At 62.6% G+C, this 17,408-nt stretch overlaps 3 protein-coding genes across 4 annotated transcripts; 1 reads left to right on the plus strand and 2 right to left on the minus strand.

Annotated features, from left to right (window-relative positions):
- Nucleotides 1-777: 777 nt before the first annotated feature.
- On the plus strand, nucleotides 778-12,445 carry PGAP3 (post-GPI attachment to proteins phospholipase 3). Of its 2 annotated transcripts, XM_062216736.1 has the most exons (8): nucleotides 778-977; nucleotides 2,438-2,535; nucleotides 3,206-3,358; nucleotides 9,483-9,545; nucleotides 9,937-9,998; nucleotides 10,312-10,448; nucleotides 10,608-10,812; nucleotides 10,969-12,445. In XM_062216736.1, the coding sequence occupies exons 1-8, from the start codon at nucleotides 797-799 to the stop codon at nucleotides 11,030-11,032; spliced, it is 963 nt and encodes a 320-aa protein (XP_062072720.1). In that variant the 5' UTR covers nucleotides 778-796; the 3' UTR covers nucleotides 11,033-12,445. The 2 variants fall into 2 exon arrangements, with proteins under 2 accessions (XP_062072720.1, XP_062072721.1); XM_062216737.1 differs by lacking the exons at nucleotides 9,483-9,545; nucleotides 9,937-9,998; nucleotides 10,312-10,448; nucleotides 10,608-10,812; nucleotides 10,969-12,445 and adding an exon at nucleotides 7,847-8,582.
- Nucleotides 12,446-13,054: 609 nt separating this feature from the next.
- PNMT (phenylethanolamine N-methyltransferase) lies at nucleotides 13,055-14,608 on the minus strand. Its single transcript, XM_062174779.1, has 3 exons — nucleotides 14,297-14,608; nucleotides 13,664-13,871; nucleotides 13,055-13,549 (listed from the first exon to the last, which is right to left on the minus strand). The coding sequence occupies exons 1-3, from the start codon at nucleotides 14,499-14,501 to the stop codon at nucleotides 13,102-13,104; spliced, it is 861 nt and encodes a 286-aa protein (XP_062030763.1). The 5' UTR covers nucleotides 14,502-14,608; the 3' UTR covers nucleotides 13,055-13,101.
- A 1,458-nt stretch (nucleotides 14,609-16,066) lies between these two features.
- Nucleotides 16,067-17,261, minus strand: TCAP (titin-cap). Its single transcript, XM_062215959.1, has 2 exons — nucleotides 17,061-17,261; nucleotides 16,067-16,895 (listed from the first exon to the last, which is right to left on the minus strand). Exons 1-2 carry the CDS (start codon nucleotides 17,168-17,170, stop codon nucleotides 16,505-16,507), a joined length of 501 nt encoding a protein of 166 aa, XP_062071943.1. The 5' UTR covers nucleotides 17,171-17,261; the 3' UTR covers nucleotides 16,067-16,504.
- Nucleotides 17,262-17,408: the final 147 nt, after the last annotated feature.

Below are 17,408 nucleotides of genomic sequence, written 5' to 3' on the forward strand. Positions count from 1 at the left end.
CCCGGCAAGTTCTTATGTTGAATTATGCTGTTCATCCTTTTTTTTTTTTCTTTTTTCTTTTTTGACCGCACTTAGTACCTACCACGAGCCAACTTCTGCCAGTGCTGGGGGCAGAGTGGCAAACAGCAATCACCCTGAGGAGCTGGTGCTTACACTGAGACCAGAAGAATAAACCGGAATGAGAGCAAGAGCGACTCCTGAAGGCTTGAGGAGCGGGTCTGGAGCAGGGGAGTGCAGGCCCACGGCAGGGCTGCGTCGGGCAGGGCTTGTAGGGTTTGCCTCTTATCCTAAGGATAACTGGAAGTCTGTAAGGATTTTAAGAAGGAAAGGGACAGGGTCAAATTTGAATTTTGAAATTGGAGGGGGCAAAGTAGAAGCAGGGAGATGCTTGAGCTGTGTCAACCAGGGTGCTGCCAGAAGAGACACACAGAAGTGTATGGTTCCAGCTACCCTGAGGAGTTGAAACCCAACAGGCCTGCTGATAAAAAAAAAAAAAAAAAGCCTTGTCTCAAATGAAAACAGAGACGCCAGAGAGAAGAAAGCGAAGGACAAAAGACTTTATTTTGCCCCTGAACCCATCAGGCGTCCATCTTCCCCTCACTCTGTCGCCTCAAAATATAGAAACAACAGTGGGACGAGGGGCGGGGCAGGCGCCCACAAAAACCCGGGAACTATTATTTGCAGTGCGTGAATGCCGGCGGACAGAATAAGGAACACAGGGACTTCCGTTTACTCCGGAAGTGGAGACTTCACACGCTCCTAAGCTCCTCCCCCGGCAACGAGCCAGCGTGGAAGGATGGCCGGGAGGGCGGTGGGGTTGGTGTTGCTGGCGGGGGCAGCCGCACTAGCGAGCGGCTCCCAGGGCGATCGCGAGCCGGTGTACCGCGAATGCGTCCTCCAGTGCGAAGAGCGGAACTGCTCCGGGGGCGCGCTGAAGCACTTCCGCTCTCGCCAGCCAATCTACATGAGCCTAGCCGGTAAGCCCCGCCCCTTTAAGCCCCGCCCCCTAGTCTTGGCCCCCATTTCCCCCCAATACTCCCTGCAGCCTCTGAACCTTTCCCAGAAGCTTGTATTTTTTTTTATTTATTCATTTGCTTATTTTAAGATTTATGTTTGAAAGTCAACGTTACAGAGAGAGGGAGAGAGAACACGAAATCTTCCATCCGCCTTCTTACCCCCCAGATGGCCTCACAGCCAGGACGGGGCCAGGGGGAAGCCAGGAGCTTCTTCCAGGTCTCCCACACGGGTGCAGGGGCCCAAGCAGGGGCCATCTTCCGTGGCTTCTCCCAGGTCTTTAGCAGGGAGCAGTGGAGCAGCTGAGACTCAAACCTTTGCCCATATGGGATGCCGGTATTGCAGGTGGTGGCCTTACCTGCTAAGCCACAATGCCGGCCCCTCATTTTCTTATTTTTAATGAAATAGGTACTTTTAGATACTTGCTGGGTTCAAGGTCCTGGAACAATACAGAAATCAGACTCCAGGTCAGCCTTTGGGGCCTCAGAGCCCTCACAGGACAGCAGCCTCCTCAAGTACAAAGCAGAGAATGATTTGAGCCCAAAGGATCCTTAAATTAAGCACTAGAAGCCTTTGAGAGAGGGAGGACTGGATTCCAGCTTTGAGCGGGTGGGGACAAGGGTCACCTTGGAATCCTTTGTGAAGGGCCTCTGGATGGATACATTAAATATGGACTTGTGATCATAACGGGCAAGGAACCAACACACTAAGCACACACGTGTGACAGGTGTCAGCTTTCACTGAAGCTCTCTCGGGAAGTTTCTCTAAAGTCCGTTTTGACAGTTGGGGAAACTGAGGCCTGTTGGGTGCCCTGCCCAGGGCCATACAGCCAATGAGTGGTGAACTGGCGTTTCCGGTTCTTGCTTGTTCGACCACAGGCTTATTAACGTTTTGCACTCTGGACAGAGGGAACCAAGACAGTGGAGGCCCAGAAGTGGGCACAGCCAGAAGCGGTTTACCCAAGGGCACAGGCTGCCTGACAAGGCGTCCTGGAAATAAAGCCGGAATGGCAATTTGGGGCCTCAGAAGTTACGGGGGAGAATTTGGGCTTCATTGCCTAGGAGAGGAGTCAGACAGCAAGGACCCCTCTGCCTGGCAGGGAAGTAGCTCTTGTGTTTGGGAAAGAAACAGGTTTCCTACCAATGAATTCATCAGTTGCCAAGATTCCCTTTATAGGTGAAAGGGGAAAAGAAACTTCTCTGTTTGCCCTCACCCCTAAAATGCACGTCCACGACCTCTCCCTGTGATGTGTGTGTCCCATCGTCTCTTGCCTGTTCACGTGGGAAGCTGACATCTTGACATGTCTCCTGGTTCACCCCTTACCTGAAGACCCTCTTGGCCTGCATCCGAGCTTGGGCCACATTCATGCTCTCGGTGCCTCCCTGTGCAGGGGAGCTCACCAGGCCACGCGTGTCTGTTTCAGGCTGGACCTGCCAAGACGACTGTAAGTATGAGTGCATGTGGGTCACCGTTGGCCTCTACCTCCGGGAAGGTCACAAGGTGCCACAGTTCCATGGCAAGGTGAGATGGGGGTCAGGGTGGGTATCCGGGGGTTGTGGCAGTAAGGTGTCTCCCTGCTGGACCACACTGAGCTGTCGGAGGCGTGGGGTGATGGGTGTGTGCTCGGGGCAGGAACCTGTTCGTCTCACAATCTGCTGATTCCCATGTAGTCAGACGGGACCGATGTGTTCTGCCCCTGGATTCTGAGGAACAAGATCTGGGATGTGCCCACCTTGTTACAAGGACAAATTCCCCGGTTCTCTGCAGCACGTCTTCCACTGCTTCTCCATGGGGGTCTGGATTAACAGTGCCCCCCCCCCCCCGAGAGCCCGGGGACACGGTCTGCTGGTGTCTTTTGAGCCAGGGTTATCATCCTAGCTTGCTGAAGGTGGCAAGAATTATTCTCCCCAGTCTGCCCAGAGTGGGCGGAGGCTCGGAGTGTTGTGGTCAGGGGAGAGGAGGCGCTGGGCCCTCCACCAGGCCACACCAAGCCATCCACACTGGCCCACCTGGTTGTCCTGGGGCACGGGGCTCGCTGCAGACAAGGCTCTGACCCTCAACCAGGGATGGGAGAGCAGCTCATTGTCCTGAAGTTCCTCATCCCCTGAGCTGGGGAATGGCAGGGATCTGTTGGCTGGGCCCAGTGGGGGTCACCGGCCCCTCAGGCCCCCTCCATCTGCTTCTTTTTCAGTGGCCCTTCTCCCGGTTCCTGTTCTTCCAAGAGCCGGCTTCCGCCGTGGCCTCTTTCCTCAATGGCCTGGCCAGCCTGGTAATGCTCTGCCGCTACCGCACCTCCGTGCCGGCCTCCTCCCCCATGTACCACACCTGTGTGGCCTTCGCCTGGGTAGGTGTCCTGGCAAGATGCCTGCTATGCACCCGTGTCTCAGGGAAGGAACTCCTAGGTCCCCTATGAACACCCAACAGGGTGTCTGCCCACCCAGCCCCACCCTGTTAGAGCCCTGGGGTGGCCCAGCCTGGGCAGCCACAGGGAGGGTGCTGAATCAGGCTCGCCTTTCCGGCAGGGGCCAGACCAGGCTGTCTGGGGAGAGGGAAGGGGCACTGTTCTTGCCCTGGAGGAGGCAGCCGCCGAAAGACTCGGAAGGCAGTCCTTAGGCACGGGTGGTCGGGAGTGTCCTGGACCACGGGTCTTCACGGGACCCCTCTGGAGGGCGTGGACCGATCTCGCTCTGGCCCAGAGCTGGTGGGCAGTGGCAGCCTGGCACTCCGCGAGAGCGCAGCCAGGGCTCCCGCCCCCTGCAGAAGCCACATGTGTGCCATCTGTGCACCCAGGAAGGGCTGTGAGGCTCGCGGTGCAGCTGCTGTGAGGAGCCCTGGGCAGGGCCCGGGCTGCAGGGCAGCCGTGAGCCATGGTGGCCCTGGGGAGGGCGATGGTGAGAGACTTGTAGTTATCTCTACGTGTGCCAGGGACTTTGCTGGGTGCTGCAAATAATGAGGATGTGAAAACAGACCTGTGCCCTGTGGTGCTGATCACACAGTCACACAATTGAGTGTAGACACACAGCTCTCGAGAAGGAGTGGAAGGGTGGGGGTTGGGGGACTGAACCAGTATGGGGCAGTCAGGGAGGGCTTCCCTGAGGAAGGGGCCTTGGAGGTAGGCGTGAATGTGAGCTAGGTGCAGTGGAGAGCCTGGCGGGGGTGGGCTTCTAACACGGAAGGCAGGATATGCCCGGGCAGGGGCGGACCTGAGGGGCCAGCAGGCCTGCTGTGTGGGAAGCCAGGCAGTGGGAGTGAGGTGGCCGGGCCAGCGGGCAGCGGCTGGGGCAGCCACCCGAGGGCCCACTGCTTGAGGTCGCCACTCGCGTGTCAGGAGGCGCTGAGGGGCTCTGAATGAGGGTTGGGGAGCAAAGTGGGTTTGTGAACAGAGTTGCCCCCGGGAAAGCCCACTGGGCCGGGCAGATGCAGGAGCCCGGGCTGAGGAGTCAGCACAGGGCCCAGTAGCCAGACAGGACGGGTGGCAGGGGTCCCGGGCGTCAGAGACGGGGACAGTCGAGTTAGGTTTTTGAAGTGAAATTCTCGAATAGCTCATGGCGGCCACCCTTCTAGGCATTTAATGCATGTTAACCTTGTTCATCCCGTGATGAGCTCGCGAAGTAGCTGTAATTGCCATCCCCAGTTCCGGTTCCAGAGCGGGGGGGTGGGGTGGGGGTGGGGGACACTAAGGACCGCAGAGGTTCAGGTTGCCCCCCCCCTCCCTGCTGTCTGGGCTCCGCAGGGGAGCCCGGTTGGTGGATTAGCTGAGAAGGGAGCGGTCAAGGCTGAGTCCCTGTGTGCTTCTGAGATGGCGAGGACCATCTGTGCGTGGAGGAGGCCACGTGGGGAACGCAGATATGAGAAGAGAAAGGGCCCGGGGCGGAGAACTCGGGGACCGGCAAGGGAGAGAGGTGTGCGCAGAGAGTCAGCGGGAAACTAGGGCAGGACGGAGTGGCTGCTCTCTGGGCATTGCTGGATGGACAGATGAGAGCTGGAGGGACCTCTGGATCTGGCCTCGAGGTCCCCGGTCACCCTGGGAGGGAAGCTGAGAGCGCGGTGTGTTGAGGAAGCCAGGCCAGCCCGGCGCTCGGAGATGTGCAGGCGGAGGGGGCTGGGAAAAGCTGACCCTCCCCGATGCTTCCTCACCTGCATCCATCGCCAGATTCGTTAGGAATCGGAACACAGGCCATGAAGCAGGGTGGCCTACCTGTGTACATGTTATCCAGCCCTCCCCATACCGCTGTGCGCTCTGGGCGAGGCTCAGAGGAGAAGGTGCCCGAAGTGAACAGCTAAGCTAGTGGGTAATGGAGATGGGGCTGGCACCCAGGATGACGCCGGGACCCCAGTACGTAGCCTGTCTGGGCTGCCTCCGTGTCCTGTGGTGCGTGTTCCACAAACACTTGCAGTAGATAGAGAGGGCTCAGTGCTTGTGGGGAGCTGCAGAGCCAGGTAGCCCAGAAGGCGGGCGGCAGGCAGAGCCCTGGGAGTGGCGCAGTGGGGAGCCCACATCCCCCAGGTGGGGACGTCTGCCGGGCAAGCCCAGGGAGCAGGAGAGAGAGGTTGCTGGTCGTCGGGGACTTGGCAGGCCTAGGCGGCATGGACACGTGGGGGCCAGGCTGGGACTTAGGTGTTCCAGGCTAGGGTCACAGCATGAGCAACGCGTGCAGTCCGGGAAGGCCACAGTGCGGCGAGTTCAGGATGTGCAGGGAGGCGGAGCAGAGGGCCGAGTGCCCGGTGCGGGGCTGGGCGCTCTGCGGCAGGCAGTCCCGGCATGGACGAGGTAGAGCCACTTCCCGGGCAGGCCTCGCAGAGAGAGGAATTCGGTCCTGGCCGAGAAAGCGGGAGGGCAGGGAGTGTGAGGAGGTGACCCTAACCTGTCTGCCTTCCTCTGGGGTTCTTCCAGGGAGCCACTTGCGTGGGCCCATGGCCTGCGCCGCCCCCTTGCCCCTGCCCCTGTTAGAGGGCGCGGCACAGCCCTGCTGGGACAGCCCAGGGCCTCTGTGGAGAAAACGCAGGTCTGAGGTGACCCGAGGCGCCCAGCTTTGCCTGCGTGACGTGGCCAGAGGCCAGTGGTGACGTCAGGACTCTGGACTTGATCTTCTGGCTCTTGGACCTCTTGTCCCAGTGGTGTTGGCAGGTCAGCCTCCTTCTTGAGGGGTCACCCCTACAGGCTTGTGTGACCAGAGACCCTGGGGGAGAGAGAGCTGAGCCTTGTCATAGCGCATACTCTGGGATATGGGGTCCTGGGACAGGGGACCCCCGGTGCCACCACTGGGCCCTCGGGACAGGCCTCGGAGCCCCGCCCCTACCTTGATCAGTTTGGGTCCAACCCTGGACTGTGGGTCCTGGGTGTTTCTGCAGGGGGAAGTGTTCCCAGCTGTAGCGAGGGTGTGGCCATGGGCTTGCGGGGCTCCGGATTTCTGTTGGGGTGGGGGTAGGATGAGGTCTTGGGGAGAGGCGTCCTTTTCTCTCCGGTGGAGGATGGAGAGGAGGGGTGGCAGGGGAGCCCAAATCGCAGATGACTTATGGGGGTGGAGACTGATCGTGCCCCACCTCTGCTGAGGAAACTATAAGCAGAGATAGGTGGAGGCTGTAGCTGGATGGTAGTTAGACTTCAGGGAGGACTTCCTGATGGGCAGACCAGCAGGAAATCAAGGAACCCTTTCTGATCGTGGAGGAAGCCCCCTTCTCTCGGGAGTGAGCCGGGCCAGGCTGGCCCTGCCCGGGACAGGGAATGAGACACTGTGGGCCCTGGCGGGGGTGGGGGTGGGGGGCAGCAGGCATCATATTTAACATTCTGCCTCCCCCACTTCTGAGACACCAAGCTATTTAAAGACCCACTTGTCCCCACCGCCACGGTGTCAGTGACAGCCCGAGCGCTGGGGCTTAGCGCTAGGGTCGGATTCCTGACAGATCTGGTGCACTTGGCATCCAACCAGTTTCACGGCTGAGATATTTTTGTCTCAATTTTCTTATTTTCCAGCCGACTCCTGCCCCTGCCAGCAGCCCTCCCTGTCCCCGGAAGCCCCACCCCCTTTGGCACCGTGCCCCTGGCCGCCCCCTTCCCTCGGTGTTTACACGGAGTTCTCGGTGCCTGCCAGGCCAGCCCAGCGCCCCTGGCCAGTTACCCCTCCCTGCCGAGGAGTCTGGAGCCGCCGCACATTTGCCACTTGGGGTTCTCCCTGCCTTCCGCATCCGTCTGTCCCCCGGGCCTGTGTCTTGGTTACGAACTCTGAGCGTAGAGGAGTTAGATCTGCTGGGCCCACGCTGGAGGCACAGCAGCTCGGGAACCAGAGCTGAGGGGTCCCGTGGTTTGACCCTGAACTTTGCGACCCTTGAAGAAAGGAAAGCTGGGTGGGGGGGTCAGCCTGCGGGGCACCGTGCAGGAGACTGACCCCTCCTGTGTGCCCAGCGGCAGGAAGTCCATGTACGCAGGGCTCCTTCACGCCACGCATTTCAACCCCGCCCTGGGCGGTGGGGCGCTCGCTGACCCTGTTCCGCAGGCATCCGAGCCTCACAGAGCTGTGCTGTTTGTTCGGGATCAGACGGCCACTGAAGGGCCAAGGCAGGACCTGGACTCAGCTCAGTCACGTGAAGCCTCCAGACTTTCCATCCCAGCCCTGAACTGTGGGGGCAAACACCCCTTCTCGGCCTGGCCTCCCTCGGCCAGTAGGGAGCGTGGGAGGCAGGCTGCGGCTGCGGCTGCTGCTGATAAATTGCATTTGCTCCTTGGACCAATCCTGCGCCTGGTGACGGGCCCTGCCCCGGGTCCTGTGCTCCACACTGTATTTGCATTGCTTGTGAAATCCTGACCGACACTACCATTATTCCCATTTTACAGATGAGAAAACTGAGGCCCAGCAAGGCTAAATAACTTGCCTAAGGAAACACAGGAAATGCAGAGCTGGGATTTGAGCCCTGGCAAGTCTGGCTGTAGGGCCTGCCTTCTTAATGACACTACCTCCCAAGTCTGAGGCAAGGGTCAGAAGAGGAGCCCCCTCATAGAGGGACACAGCCCAGGGGAGAGGGGACTTATCGGGGTGCAGAGTCCAGGCTGCAGGTGGGTCTCTGTAAGTGCAAGGCACCCTGGGGACCCCGTCTCATGGTGCTAAGGCCTGGCCCTGTCTCCCACACCACTGCTCTCCTTGTTCCGACCGCCACTTAGCTCTGTCCTCTTGTCGCCTCCCTCTTCCTGCTATGGGGGACGAGGAGGCCTGGCCAACTGCCTGTCCCTGCTGCCTTCCCCTCCTCCCTCCCACACTGCTCTAGGGCCACTCTCCTCCCCAAGGAAGGAGGTCCCTGTGCCATCACCTGGGCCCTGCTCCCCTCCCCCTGCTGACCCCAAGCATCGCAGACTTTCAGGCAATGGTGTCAGGATCCAGCCTGAACCCCACTTTCCAGCCTCCCGATGGCACCCATGTGGCTACCTCTGGGGAAGGGGCAGCATCCAGGGGGAGGGGACAGAATGACTGTCCTCAAAGGAGGAAGCCACCTGACCGCAAATAGTCACTGAAGGGTCGCTCCGGCCAGGGCGGGCCTGGGAGGGGGGGTGCTCGGCCCAGGTGAAGAGGAGCAGCAGCGGCAGGGCTCAGCCTGGGCCGGGACTGCACAGGCCTCCCCAGGCTCCCGTGAGCCTTCCTGGGCCTGGCAACACGAAAATGCCCAGTGGGCTTTGGGGCCCTGCCCACCTCAACTCCGCAGGCCTGCATCCAGGAGCCGTTCCTGCCCTCTGACCCCCCTGCTGCGGGCCCTGGCACTGCGCCCTCCCCTGCCCGGCAGTGTCCCAGGCCTGCTCGACCGAGGTGAGCAGCAGCTCCTGGCCTTCTCCCACCCTCCCGCATCCCTCCTGGGGCCAAGTCCCCGAAACGGGTGCCAGCACCAGCGCCCGCAAGACCCGGGGCGCATTTGCAGGATGATTGGGAATCTCTCCCTGCAGCTGCAGACACCCCCCTCCTAGGCCCCCGCCCACCACAGCCCCTCCAGTGCTGCCCCTGCCCCCACCCAGGGCTCAGGGCAGCCACTGGTCTGGCGGGTTGGACAGGCCCAGCCAGGAGGAAGCTGGGCTAAGTTGGCGGCCTCCTGCTCAGGACTGGACTCCAGTGGGATCTGCTTGATCTCCCTCCCTGCTTGCTTGCCGGGGACACACCCCAAGCTGGCTCCAGCCCCTCAGCCCCACCTACCGCCTTCCCGCCCCCAGAGGCTGAGGTCATCAGCTGCCCTGGGCCGGGTGGGGAAGGAGGTGAGGCCCCTGGGGGCTGTTGTCTTAGCGATTGAGTAACCAGGGAACTTGGATCTGCCAGAACTGGTTCCCAGTCTGGAGGCTGCAGCCCCCCCCAGCCCCCCCCCCGGAGGGTTTGGGGTGATGGTGGGGGGGTGGGGAAGCCATTCCTCACCCCCACGGAGCCCCATCCTTAAGAGGAGGTGATGTGGGTGGGTGTGGGGGGGGGTAGCGCTCTGACCAGGCTCTCCCCCTTCAGGTGTCCCTCAACGCTTGGTTCTGGTCCACAGTTTTCCACACCAGGGACACCGACCTTACCGAGGTGAGTGCCCCCTCGTCCCGTGCCGCTCCCCGCCGTGCCGGGGCCCTTTGCCCTCCTGGTGACTGAGGGCAGCATCCTGAGCTCTTTGCCGCTGAGCCCTGGAGAGGGGAAGTCCTTTGCTAGGGCCACCCGGCTAGGAAGGAGCACAATCACAGTGCGAGTCCCCAGCCGCCAGCGTCCGCACTGCGGCCCAAGCCGGGCCGCCCAGCGCGATCTGAACACAGGGCCAGTCTGTTCGATTCAGCAATGAACAGCAATAGGCAGAAGGAGCAGGAGACACGGTCCCCACTGACCGCAGGCCCTGGGACACCCCGCCCCTGTGAGTGGGAGGTTGCGCACTGGCCCACGCTGGGTCCTCTCTGGCCCTACCTTCGGCCCTCCCTGTCCTCAGAAAATGGACTACTTCTGCGCCTCCACCGTCATCCTCCACTCCATCTACCTGTGCTGCGTCAGGTGAGCCCACCCTGCTGGCTGCAGGGGCACAGCCTGGGCCGGGAGGGGGGGCTCACCCAGCCTTTGTCGGCTCTTTCAGCCAGGAGAGCCCCAGGACCCTCCCTGGTCTCCCCTGTGGGCCGTCCTGCATGGGGACCCTGGGGGAGGGCTGGGGTCCCGGGTCCTCACAAGGAGCTGCAGCCCTCAGCCGCAGGCCCTGGGCGACACGAGGCTGCCCAGCTGGACCTTTGGGTGGCAGAGGGGCGGTGGCCTTGGGGACTGCTGTTCTGGGCCGGCCCCCGCTGCCCTCTGAGCGACTCCGGGCGTGGGGCAGGACTGTGGGGCTGCAGCACCCAGCTGTGGCTGCCGCCTTCCGGGTCCTCCTGCTGCTGCTGCTGACCGCACACGTGTCCTACCTGAGCCTCATCCGCTTCGACTACGGCTACAACCTGGCGGCCAACGTGGCAATGGGTGAGGCTGGGGGTGGGCGCAGGAGGTTCTGGAGAGACCCTGGGGTGGAGGGAGGGGGAAGGTTTGGGTGGGAGAGGGAGGCTCGGAGGGGAGCGTGGGGTGGGGTGGCCTTGGGGAGGTGGCCAAGGTGCAGGGAGTGAGCCTTCCCCCGTTACACAGGCCTGGTGAACTTGGTGTGGTGGTTGGCCTGGTGCCTGCGGAACCAGCGGCAGCTGCCTCACGTGCGCAAGTGCGTGGGGGTGGTCGTGCTGCTGCAGGGGCTGTCCCTGCTCGAGCTGCTCGATTTCCCGCCTCTCTTCTGGGTCTTGGATGCCCACGCCATCTGGCACATCAGCACCATTCCTGTCCACATCCTCTTCTTCAGGTGGGTGCCGTCCTCGCCTGGCGCTCATCTCCCTTATGCCCTCCCTCCCCTGCCCCTTTCGCCCCTTAGGGGACACCCGGGCCCTGGGTGCCCACGCACACGCTCTGGCCTTGCTGGCACTGCCCGGCTGCCTCCAAGGGTCCCCCTTGCCCGCAGCTTTCTGAAAGACGACAGCCTGTACCTGCTGAAGGAGTCTGAGGCCAAGTTCAAGCTGGACTGAAGACCCTGGGAGCGGGGCTGCCCGGTGGGGGAGCCTGCCCCCTCCCCGCTGACTCTCCCCCACTTAACCTTTGAGATGATTTTTTTTTCCTTTTGGCATCTCAAATTTGAACTTGAGAGTTGTGGGCTCAGAATCATGTGGCTGCCCACCCACTGCGGGCCTCCCCAGGTCTCGGGGCCAGAGACTGGGCTGCCGATCTAGCTCCTAGAGCTGAACGGGGATGGAACCGAGTGGATTCTTAGGTCTGCTGAGTCATGCCTCTGTTTCCCCAGCACCAGCAGCGCCCCCCCCCCACACACACACACACTGGGGCCCGGAGCCCTCTGTGTACTGTGGAGATCTGTTCCCGGCATCCTCTGGGGATACAAGGAGGGCCCCTCTGTTACCATGCGCTCCTCCAGGACACCACTAGGTGGCACTGGATGCTTGCTCTTTGGCTACCTAAATTTGAAGTCCAATCTCATTGTCCCCATGGGACCTCAATTGAAGGCCCAAGCTGCAGGGACCGGGATGGGAATGGGTTTCCACCTGACTGTTGCCGCAGCCAGATGTCCAGGAAACCTTGTGTACTCCCCTCCGAGCCCAGGACAAAAGTCCTGCGCTGCTCTCCATGAGGTGCAGGGGAGCATGGGTCAGGCCCAGTGCAGGGGTGCCAGACCATGAGCTCAGGCCTGGGTGTGCAGTGTGGAGAACGGAGTGTGTGTGTTCAGGGGGCAGGGGGGTGAGTGTGGGTGGGGGTTTTGCATAGACTGAGTGTGAGTGTGCTGTGGGCTGTGCCTAGGAATGGATGCTGGTGAATGTGCTGTGTTTGTGTGCGCGTGCGTGTCAGCCAGGATATCCCCCCAGTCAGGCTGGGGGCTGGGGTCCGGGCTCGCCATGTGTGTGCCCCCCAACCCCAACAGGACGTCCCACAACTTAGGACCACCCTCTAGAGCCAGCCTCTGGGGAGGAAGAGGAGGGAAGGAAATAGGGGTCCCCAGGGCCCTTCGCGGCCTGCCGCCCTGCCCAGGCCTGACGGCCTCGCCCTCCTGGTGCCTGCTCTTTGAGGGAGGAGGGGAGAAAGCCTGTGGCTGGTGAACCCAGAGGGGCTCGCTGTTCCAGGGTGGCCATGCCCTGCCTGTGTCCTGGTAAAGGTGACCCCCTGGAGTTGCCAGCAGCCCTGGCACATTCCTGCCCCCCCCCCCCATGGAATGTGGAGCTCCAGAAACTTTCCCAAAGGCAGTGCCTGTGCCTGAAATAGGGAGACTGGGTTCTTGCTCTGTCCCTGCCCCCTTGTCCCTCCCCAGGAGGTAGGGGACCGTGCCAGGACTCCAATCTCAGGGACTGGGGCGGCCTTTGTTAGGTTCTTTTGATACTGGAAACTATTTTAAGGTGGGAGGGTGGCAAGGGACATGCCTAATAAACCAATTCTCTGCCTCACCTACTCTTGTGCAGCTCCTTTTATGTATACAGTGGGCTGCATGGAGGAGGTGGGGGCCCTGGAGCTGGTTGGAGGCGCTCAATGGGGTGGGGGGTCTCTACTGAAATTCGCAGGGGTGGGAGGGCGAGGTCCAGCTCGGGGGAGCTGGTGGCACTTGTTTTCTGCCCCCTTGCCTGGGCCTGGGCTGGGCTGCAGCACCTCACAACTCCCATGCAAATCCTGCTCCAGTCTCTCCCCACCTGTGGTCCGAACCAGGCCCTGCCACGCTCTGTTTTGCTGAGCTTTGCTTGGAAACCGGCTAACAGGACTGAACAAATGCAAGGACCGGATGGGGTGATTGAAGTGTCTGTACATTGCAAGATCCGGCACACAGCAGGGTGCTGAATGAACTCCTTCTTGACCTTGGCTTTCCTAAGTTTGGAGAGAATGAGTGACACAGCAAGTGTCCCTCACTGAAGCTTGAAGGGCTAGAGCTGGTGCCTCCCCCCACCCCCCCCCAACTCGGAAGAGATCTCTCGGCCCGTGTTGCTTCCGGGGAGGAGGGGCACAGACCACACTGGCACAATGCAGCAGGCATGTCTGCCTTTATTGGATGCACTTCACGTGACAGGGGCTCTGGGAGCCGAGGGCCGTGCAGCACACTGGGGCCTCACACCCCCACCGCCGTCTTCTTCTGGGCCCAAGCAAAGAAGATGCCCTTGACGTCATCAACGCCTGTCCGGAGGTGGGCAGGCATGGAGTAGGTGCGAAGGTCCCGGACCTCGTAGCCACTCTGCTGCAGAGCCTTCCTCACCTCCTCCTCACACACGGGCACCACCACCAGCCTGGCCTCCCCAGCCAGGTACCACGACTCCTCCAGGGCCCCAATGAGGAGCAGATGCCCCCCAGGCCTCAGCAGCGTGGTGATGTGGCCCAGGGCCCGCTGGAAGCTGGCAAGATCCGGGCTCACGGCCTCCAGGCAGAAGGCAGAGACCAGGGCGTCAGCAGGCAGGGGTGCCGGGCTCCCAGCACCCAGAGGCTGGGGCTGGTGCACGTCGATGGGCAGCACCCGCTTCACCCTGGCCCGCAACTGGCGCTCTTTCTCCTGCCAGGACTCACTGTGGAGGCACAAGGCGAGGCTCAGGATGGCCCCCCCCCACACAGCCCTCGGTCGCCCTGTGCCACCCACTCCTGGAGAAGCCGCCCAGCCAGACACCACCCAGAGCCATTACCCCCTGCCCTCGATGCGGCACACATGCTGGCTGTAGGCGCTCCAGCTGAAGGCCCCCGGCTCCTCCCGCAGCCACAGCTCCAGCTCGCGCCGGTTGACCTCCAGGAAATCGGTCATGGTGATGTCCTCAAAGTGGGCGCAGGCACTGAGCAGCTGGTAGACGGTGGGGCCTGAACCGATGTCGATGAGGGAGTGTCCGGTCACCTCACCTGGATGAGGGACAGGACCGCGTCCTGGTGCCAGGCCTGCCCTGTCCCCCCCCCCCCTCACCTGCCGTTCCCCCATCAACCTGTCTCCCAGCAGGAGGAAGCACTGGGTTTGGATTCAGACTGAAGTCCCGGCTCCATCGAAGACCTTGGGAAAGGAACTTGACCTCCCTGAGACTCAGGCCCCACACCTGGAAAACTAGCTGTCAGTGAGGATTCCTGGGGGAGTCCCGAGCTGCCTGGCTGAGCCTCTCCCTGCCCAATCTCTGCCTTCCCACGCCACCTCTCTCCTTGGTCCTCTTAGCTTTCTCTTCTGATTGCGTGTTAGCCCCTGCCTTTGCCTCTTGTCCCCCCACCTGGCGCCCTCTCACCCCTTTGCGCTCCCCAATGACCTCTTGTACCCCGTGCCTCAGTTTCCCTGAACTCACCCGTGGCGAAGGTCTGCGCCAAGCAGCGCAGCTTCCAAGGCCCGACGCCGTCGGGGCTGCTCAGGTCCCCGCGAGGGGGCGCGTAGTTGTTACGGAGGTAGGCGCGGGGCTCGAAGCGCTGGTAGGCCGAGGCGACCGCCGCCCGGCCTGGGTCCGAGTCGGAGGCTGCTGCGCCCGCAGGGTGGCTGGTGAATGCCCGGCTCATGCTGCTGCCCTGGCCGTCCCTGTGTCCCGCTCGCCCGGTGGCCCCTTTATCCACCGCCGGACCCCGACCCGGCCCTCCGCGGCGGGGGCGGCGGCTGAGCGATGAGGCGCCCGGGGCCACGCACGCCGCGTCTCCCCACCCCATCCATCTGAGTTAGTGTCCCCGCCGCAGACACAGCGTGGGGATGAGGGACACCGCAGGAACATCAGCTCCCGCCCCCACCCAGCTCCGCTGCCTTCTGCCTGGGCCCCGCGCCCCCACCGCCCGAGCCGCACCCCTCCTGTCTCTTGTCTCCAGCTCCCCACAGCCAGAGCCACTGCCTCCATGTGCCTGGCCTCGCATCCTTCCCTCCCAAGGTTCAAATGAGCCCCCAGCCCCAGGCCCCAGACCCCCGACAGGCGCTTCTTCCTCACGAAAACCCTTTCCTTCTATGTCACCCCCACTCCCGTTCCCCACCCCTCGTGCAGCCCCCCCCCCCCAGCACCTGGTCCTCCGCCTTCGACAAAGGACAATCCGTTCCCACCGCTATTGTGCGGTGGCCCCGGGCCCCAGGGCAGGCTGGGTCCCGCCCGTTGGATGGCGCAGCGATAGGGGAGGCTAATGCATTTAGCAGCCGGAACACAGGGCCTCCCCTGCGGGCTCTGCTCTGCGGGCTCCCAGCTGCTTATCTGTGGGCAGAGGGCTCGAGATGTTCCCACCAGGTCGGGGAGTCCGGGATGCAGGACTCAGGTGAGGGCCAAGCCCAGGGGCTGTCTCTGGGCCTCCAGGAGCCTACGGATCTGAGGTCCCACGGGTCTGGGCCTCGGCCCTCTCTCCCAGCTGCACTTCAGCCCCCTCTGCAGGTTCTGCTTGGCACAGCAGCCAGGCGTTCCCTTTCCTGCTCTCCCTGAGCTTCCTGAAATGGGACCCCCTTGGAACCCATGTCCCTCTGCCTCTGGCCAGGCCACAGCCCCGGCTGGGACCGGCCCTGGCCCCCTCGACCTGGGCCTCCTCTGCGTCTGTCCCTCCTGTCCCAAGGGGAAATCTCCTTGTTGGGCCGGGCAGCCAGGGTGGGACATGAGTCACCATGACAGCTGCAGGGGTAACAGACAGGAACCTGACCCCTATGGCCCCTAGCAATCCACCCTGGGCTCCCAGGCCAGGGAGGGTGGAGCGCCTGACCCCCAGCCAAGGACGGATTCTGTCTGGATTCAGAACTGAGGTAGAGTAACCTTGGGGTCACTGACCCTGGACACACCCTGAGGCACGGCCAAGGACAGGGCCGGTGCCAGCCCCCTCCATAGTCTCCGTGAGACATCATTTAAACAAGTGCAGGCTGCCAGCTGGCCTGCTGGCCACTGCCCAGTGCCAGGGGGCTGGACACAGAAGCCAGGGCTGGCAGTGGAGTCCGGGTTCGGGAAGGGGACTGGACAGACACTCGCTCTGTTTACAGCCCTGTCCCTGCTCCCCGAAGCATGGGTGTACCCACTGGCTCTGCCATATTTAGCTGCAGGACCTGTTCCCAGAAGCGGGCACGGGGGGACACTGATGGGCTGGCCCCCACACCACAAGGAAAGAGGCGAGCCTGGAACACGGGGGGCATTTATTGCAGCGCTAACAGAGGGTGCCGGGGGCTCCTCCCTACCTCCGCCCTCTTCACGTCCCCCTCCCTCCAGTCTCCAACACGGTCCCCTCACACTTGCAGTCCTCCGGAACTGACGCCTGGACCAGGTCACTCTTCTCAGGGCCCTGTCGCCCTCTCCAGCATCTTCTGTCCCTTCCCTTGGGGCTGAGGGTGCTCGGCTGTGCTGGCCCCCAGCTCTCCATTCAGTGCCCACCGCCTAGCTCCCCTCCCACTGGGCACTCAGGGGACCCAGGCACCCTGGCCTCTGGCTCCCTTCTCCCCTAGCCCCCAACTCCGGGCAAACTACAAAGCATCCTGGGCCAGCGACTCCCCTTGGCGCTCCTAGGCAGGGAGGGCCCAGCCCAGGGCGGGCACAGCAGAGCCCGGGTCCCGGTCCTGCTCAGCCTCTCTGTGCTTCCTGGGACATGGAGCGGGACAGGGTGCGACGCAGGGCTCCAGGCTTGCTGACAGGCACCACGGGGGGCAGCTGCTTGGTGATGTCGGCCACATCCTGGCGCTCCAGGCACTGGCCGCCCAGGGCTGTCTCCAGTGCCAGCAGGTCCCGCAGCTGGACGGGGGTGTCCTCGCGCTCGTCCTTGGCGCCCACCTTGGTGGGGGTGAAGATGGGCAGTGGCAGCACCCGCTGGTAGGGCAGCTGGTACTCCTGCAGCCCGCGGCCAAGGATGCCCATTCGCATCACCAGCCAGGGGGAACGCTGCACCAGCGCCTGGCACTGGCCCTGCTGGTGGTAGGTCTCACGCCGCCAGGCATCCTCCTCGTGCAGGGAGCAGCTGGAAGGAGGAGGGGGACTGTGAACCACGCGAGGGGCGCCCTGGGCAGCAGCAGGGGCGGCCACTTTGCTTTCCCCAGTGGGCACACTTCTTGCCCCACCCCAGGGATATCTCCATGGCCTCAGCTGGTTCAGGGAGGCGCTTTTGGGAGGCAGAGAGACTCACCCCTCCTCGGGCCGTGTGGACAGCGTCAGGTCCTTCCATTCTGCCCAGAACGCCTCCCTGCGCTCGCAGTTCTCCTCCGACACCTGGCAGCTCAGCTCCGAGGCGGCCATGGTCACTCCTCACTCCCTCTGCCGCCGGGCCCAGGCCCTTTAAATAGCCCCCTCCTCCCCCTTCTCCAGGGGCTATTTCGGGCCCTCTGGCGTCACATGCTAAAAGCAGAGCCAAGACTCACTGTTGGGGGATGCGGAGCCCAGGGCGGGGGCTGGGGTACCTGGACTCTGGCTGCTCCTAGGTCAGAGGTCAGCTTGTAGGGCTACCTGAGATGCTCTCGGCAAGGGGGCGGGGTCC

This window comes from Lepus europaeus, chromosome 18 (assembly GCF_033115175.1).
Source record: "Lepus europaeus isolate LE1 chromosome 18, mLepTim1.pri, whole genome shotgun sequence".
Classification (NCBI taxonomy): Eukaryota; Metazoa; Chordata; class Mammalia; order Lagomorpha; family Leporidae; genus Lepus; species Lepus europaeus.

What these genes read in the sequence shown, in the direction of transcription:
- PGAP3 (XM_062216736.1), top strand. Translation starts at nt 797, where the DNA reads ATGGCCGGGAGGGCGGTGGGGTTGGTGTTGCTGGCGGGGGCAGCCGCA. An exon ending in TGCCACAGTTCCATGGCAAG is followed by an intron (nt 2,536 to 3,205) that starts GTGAGATGGGGG and finishes CTTCTTTTTCAG; the next exon opens with TGGCCCTTCTCCCGGTTCCT. An exon ending in GTCCACATCCTCTTCTTCAG is followed by an intron (nt 10,813 to 10,968) that starts GTGGGTGCCGTC and finishes CCTTGCCCGCAG; the next exon opens with CTTTCTGAAAGACGACAGCC.
- PNMT (XM_062174779.1), bottom strand. Translation starts at nt 14,501, where the DNA reads ATGAGCCGGGCATTCACCAGCCACCCTGCGGGCGCAGCAGCCTCCGAC. An exon ending in GGCGCAGACCTTCGCCACGG is followed by an intron (nt 13,872 to 14,296) that starts GTGAGTTCAGGG and finishes TCCCTCATCCAG; the next exon opens with GTGAGGTGACCGGACACTCC. An exon ending in TGCCGCATCGAGGGCAGGGG is followed by an intron (nt 13,550 to 13,663) that starts GTAATGGCTCTG and finishes GTGCCTCCACAG; the next exon opens with TGAGTCCTGGCAGGAGAAAG.
- TCAP (XM_062215959.1), bottom strand. Translation starts at nt 17,170, where the DNA reads ATGGCCGCCTCGGAGCTGAGCTGCCAGGTGTCGGAGGAGAACTGCGAG. An exon ending in TCCACACGGCCCGAGGAGGG is followed by an intron (nt 16,896 to 17,060) that starts GTGAGTCTCTCT and finishes TCCTCCTTCCAG; the next exon opens with CTGCTCCCTGCACGAGGAGG.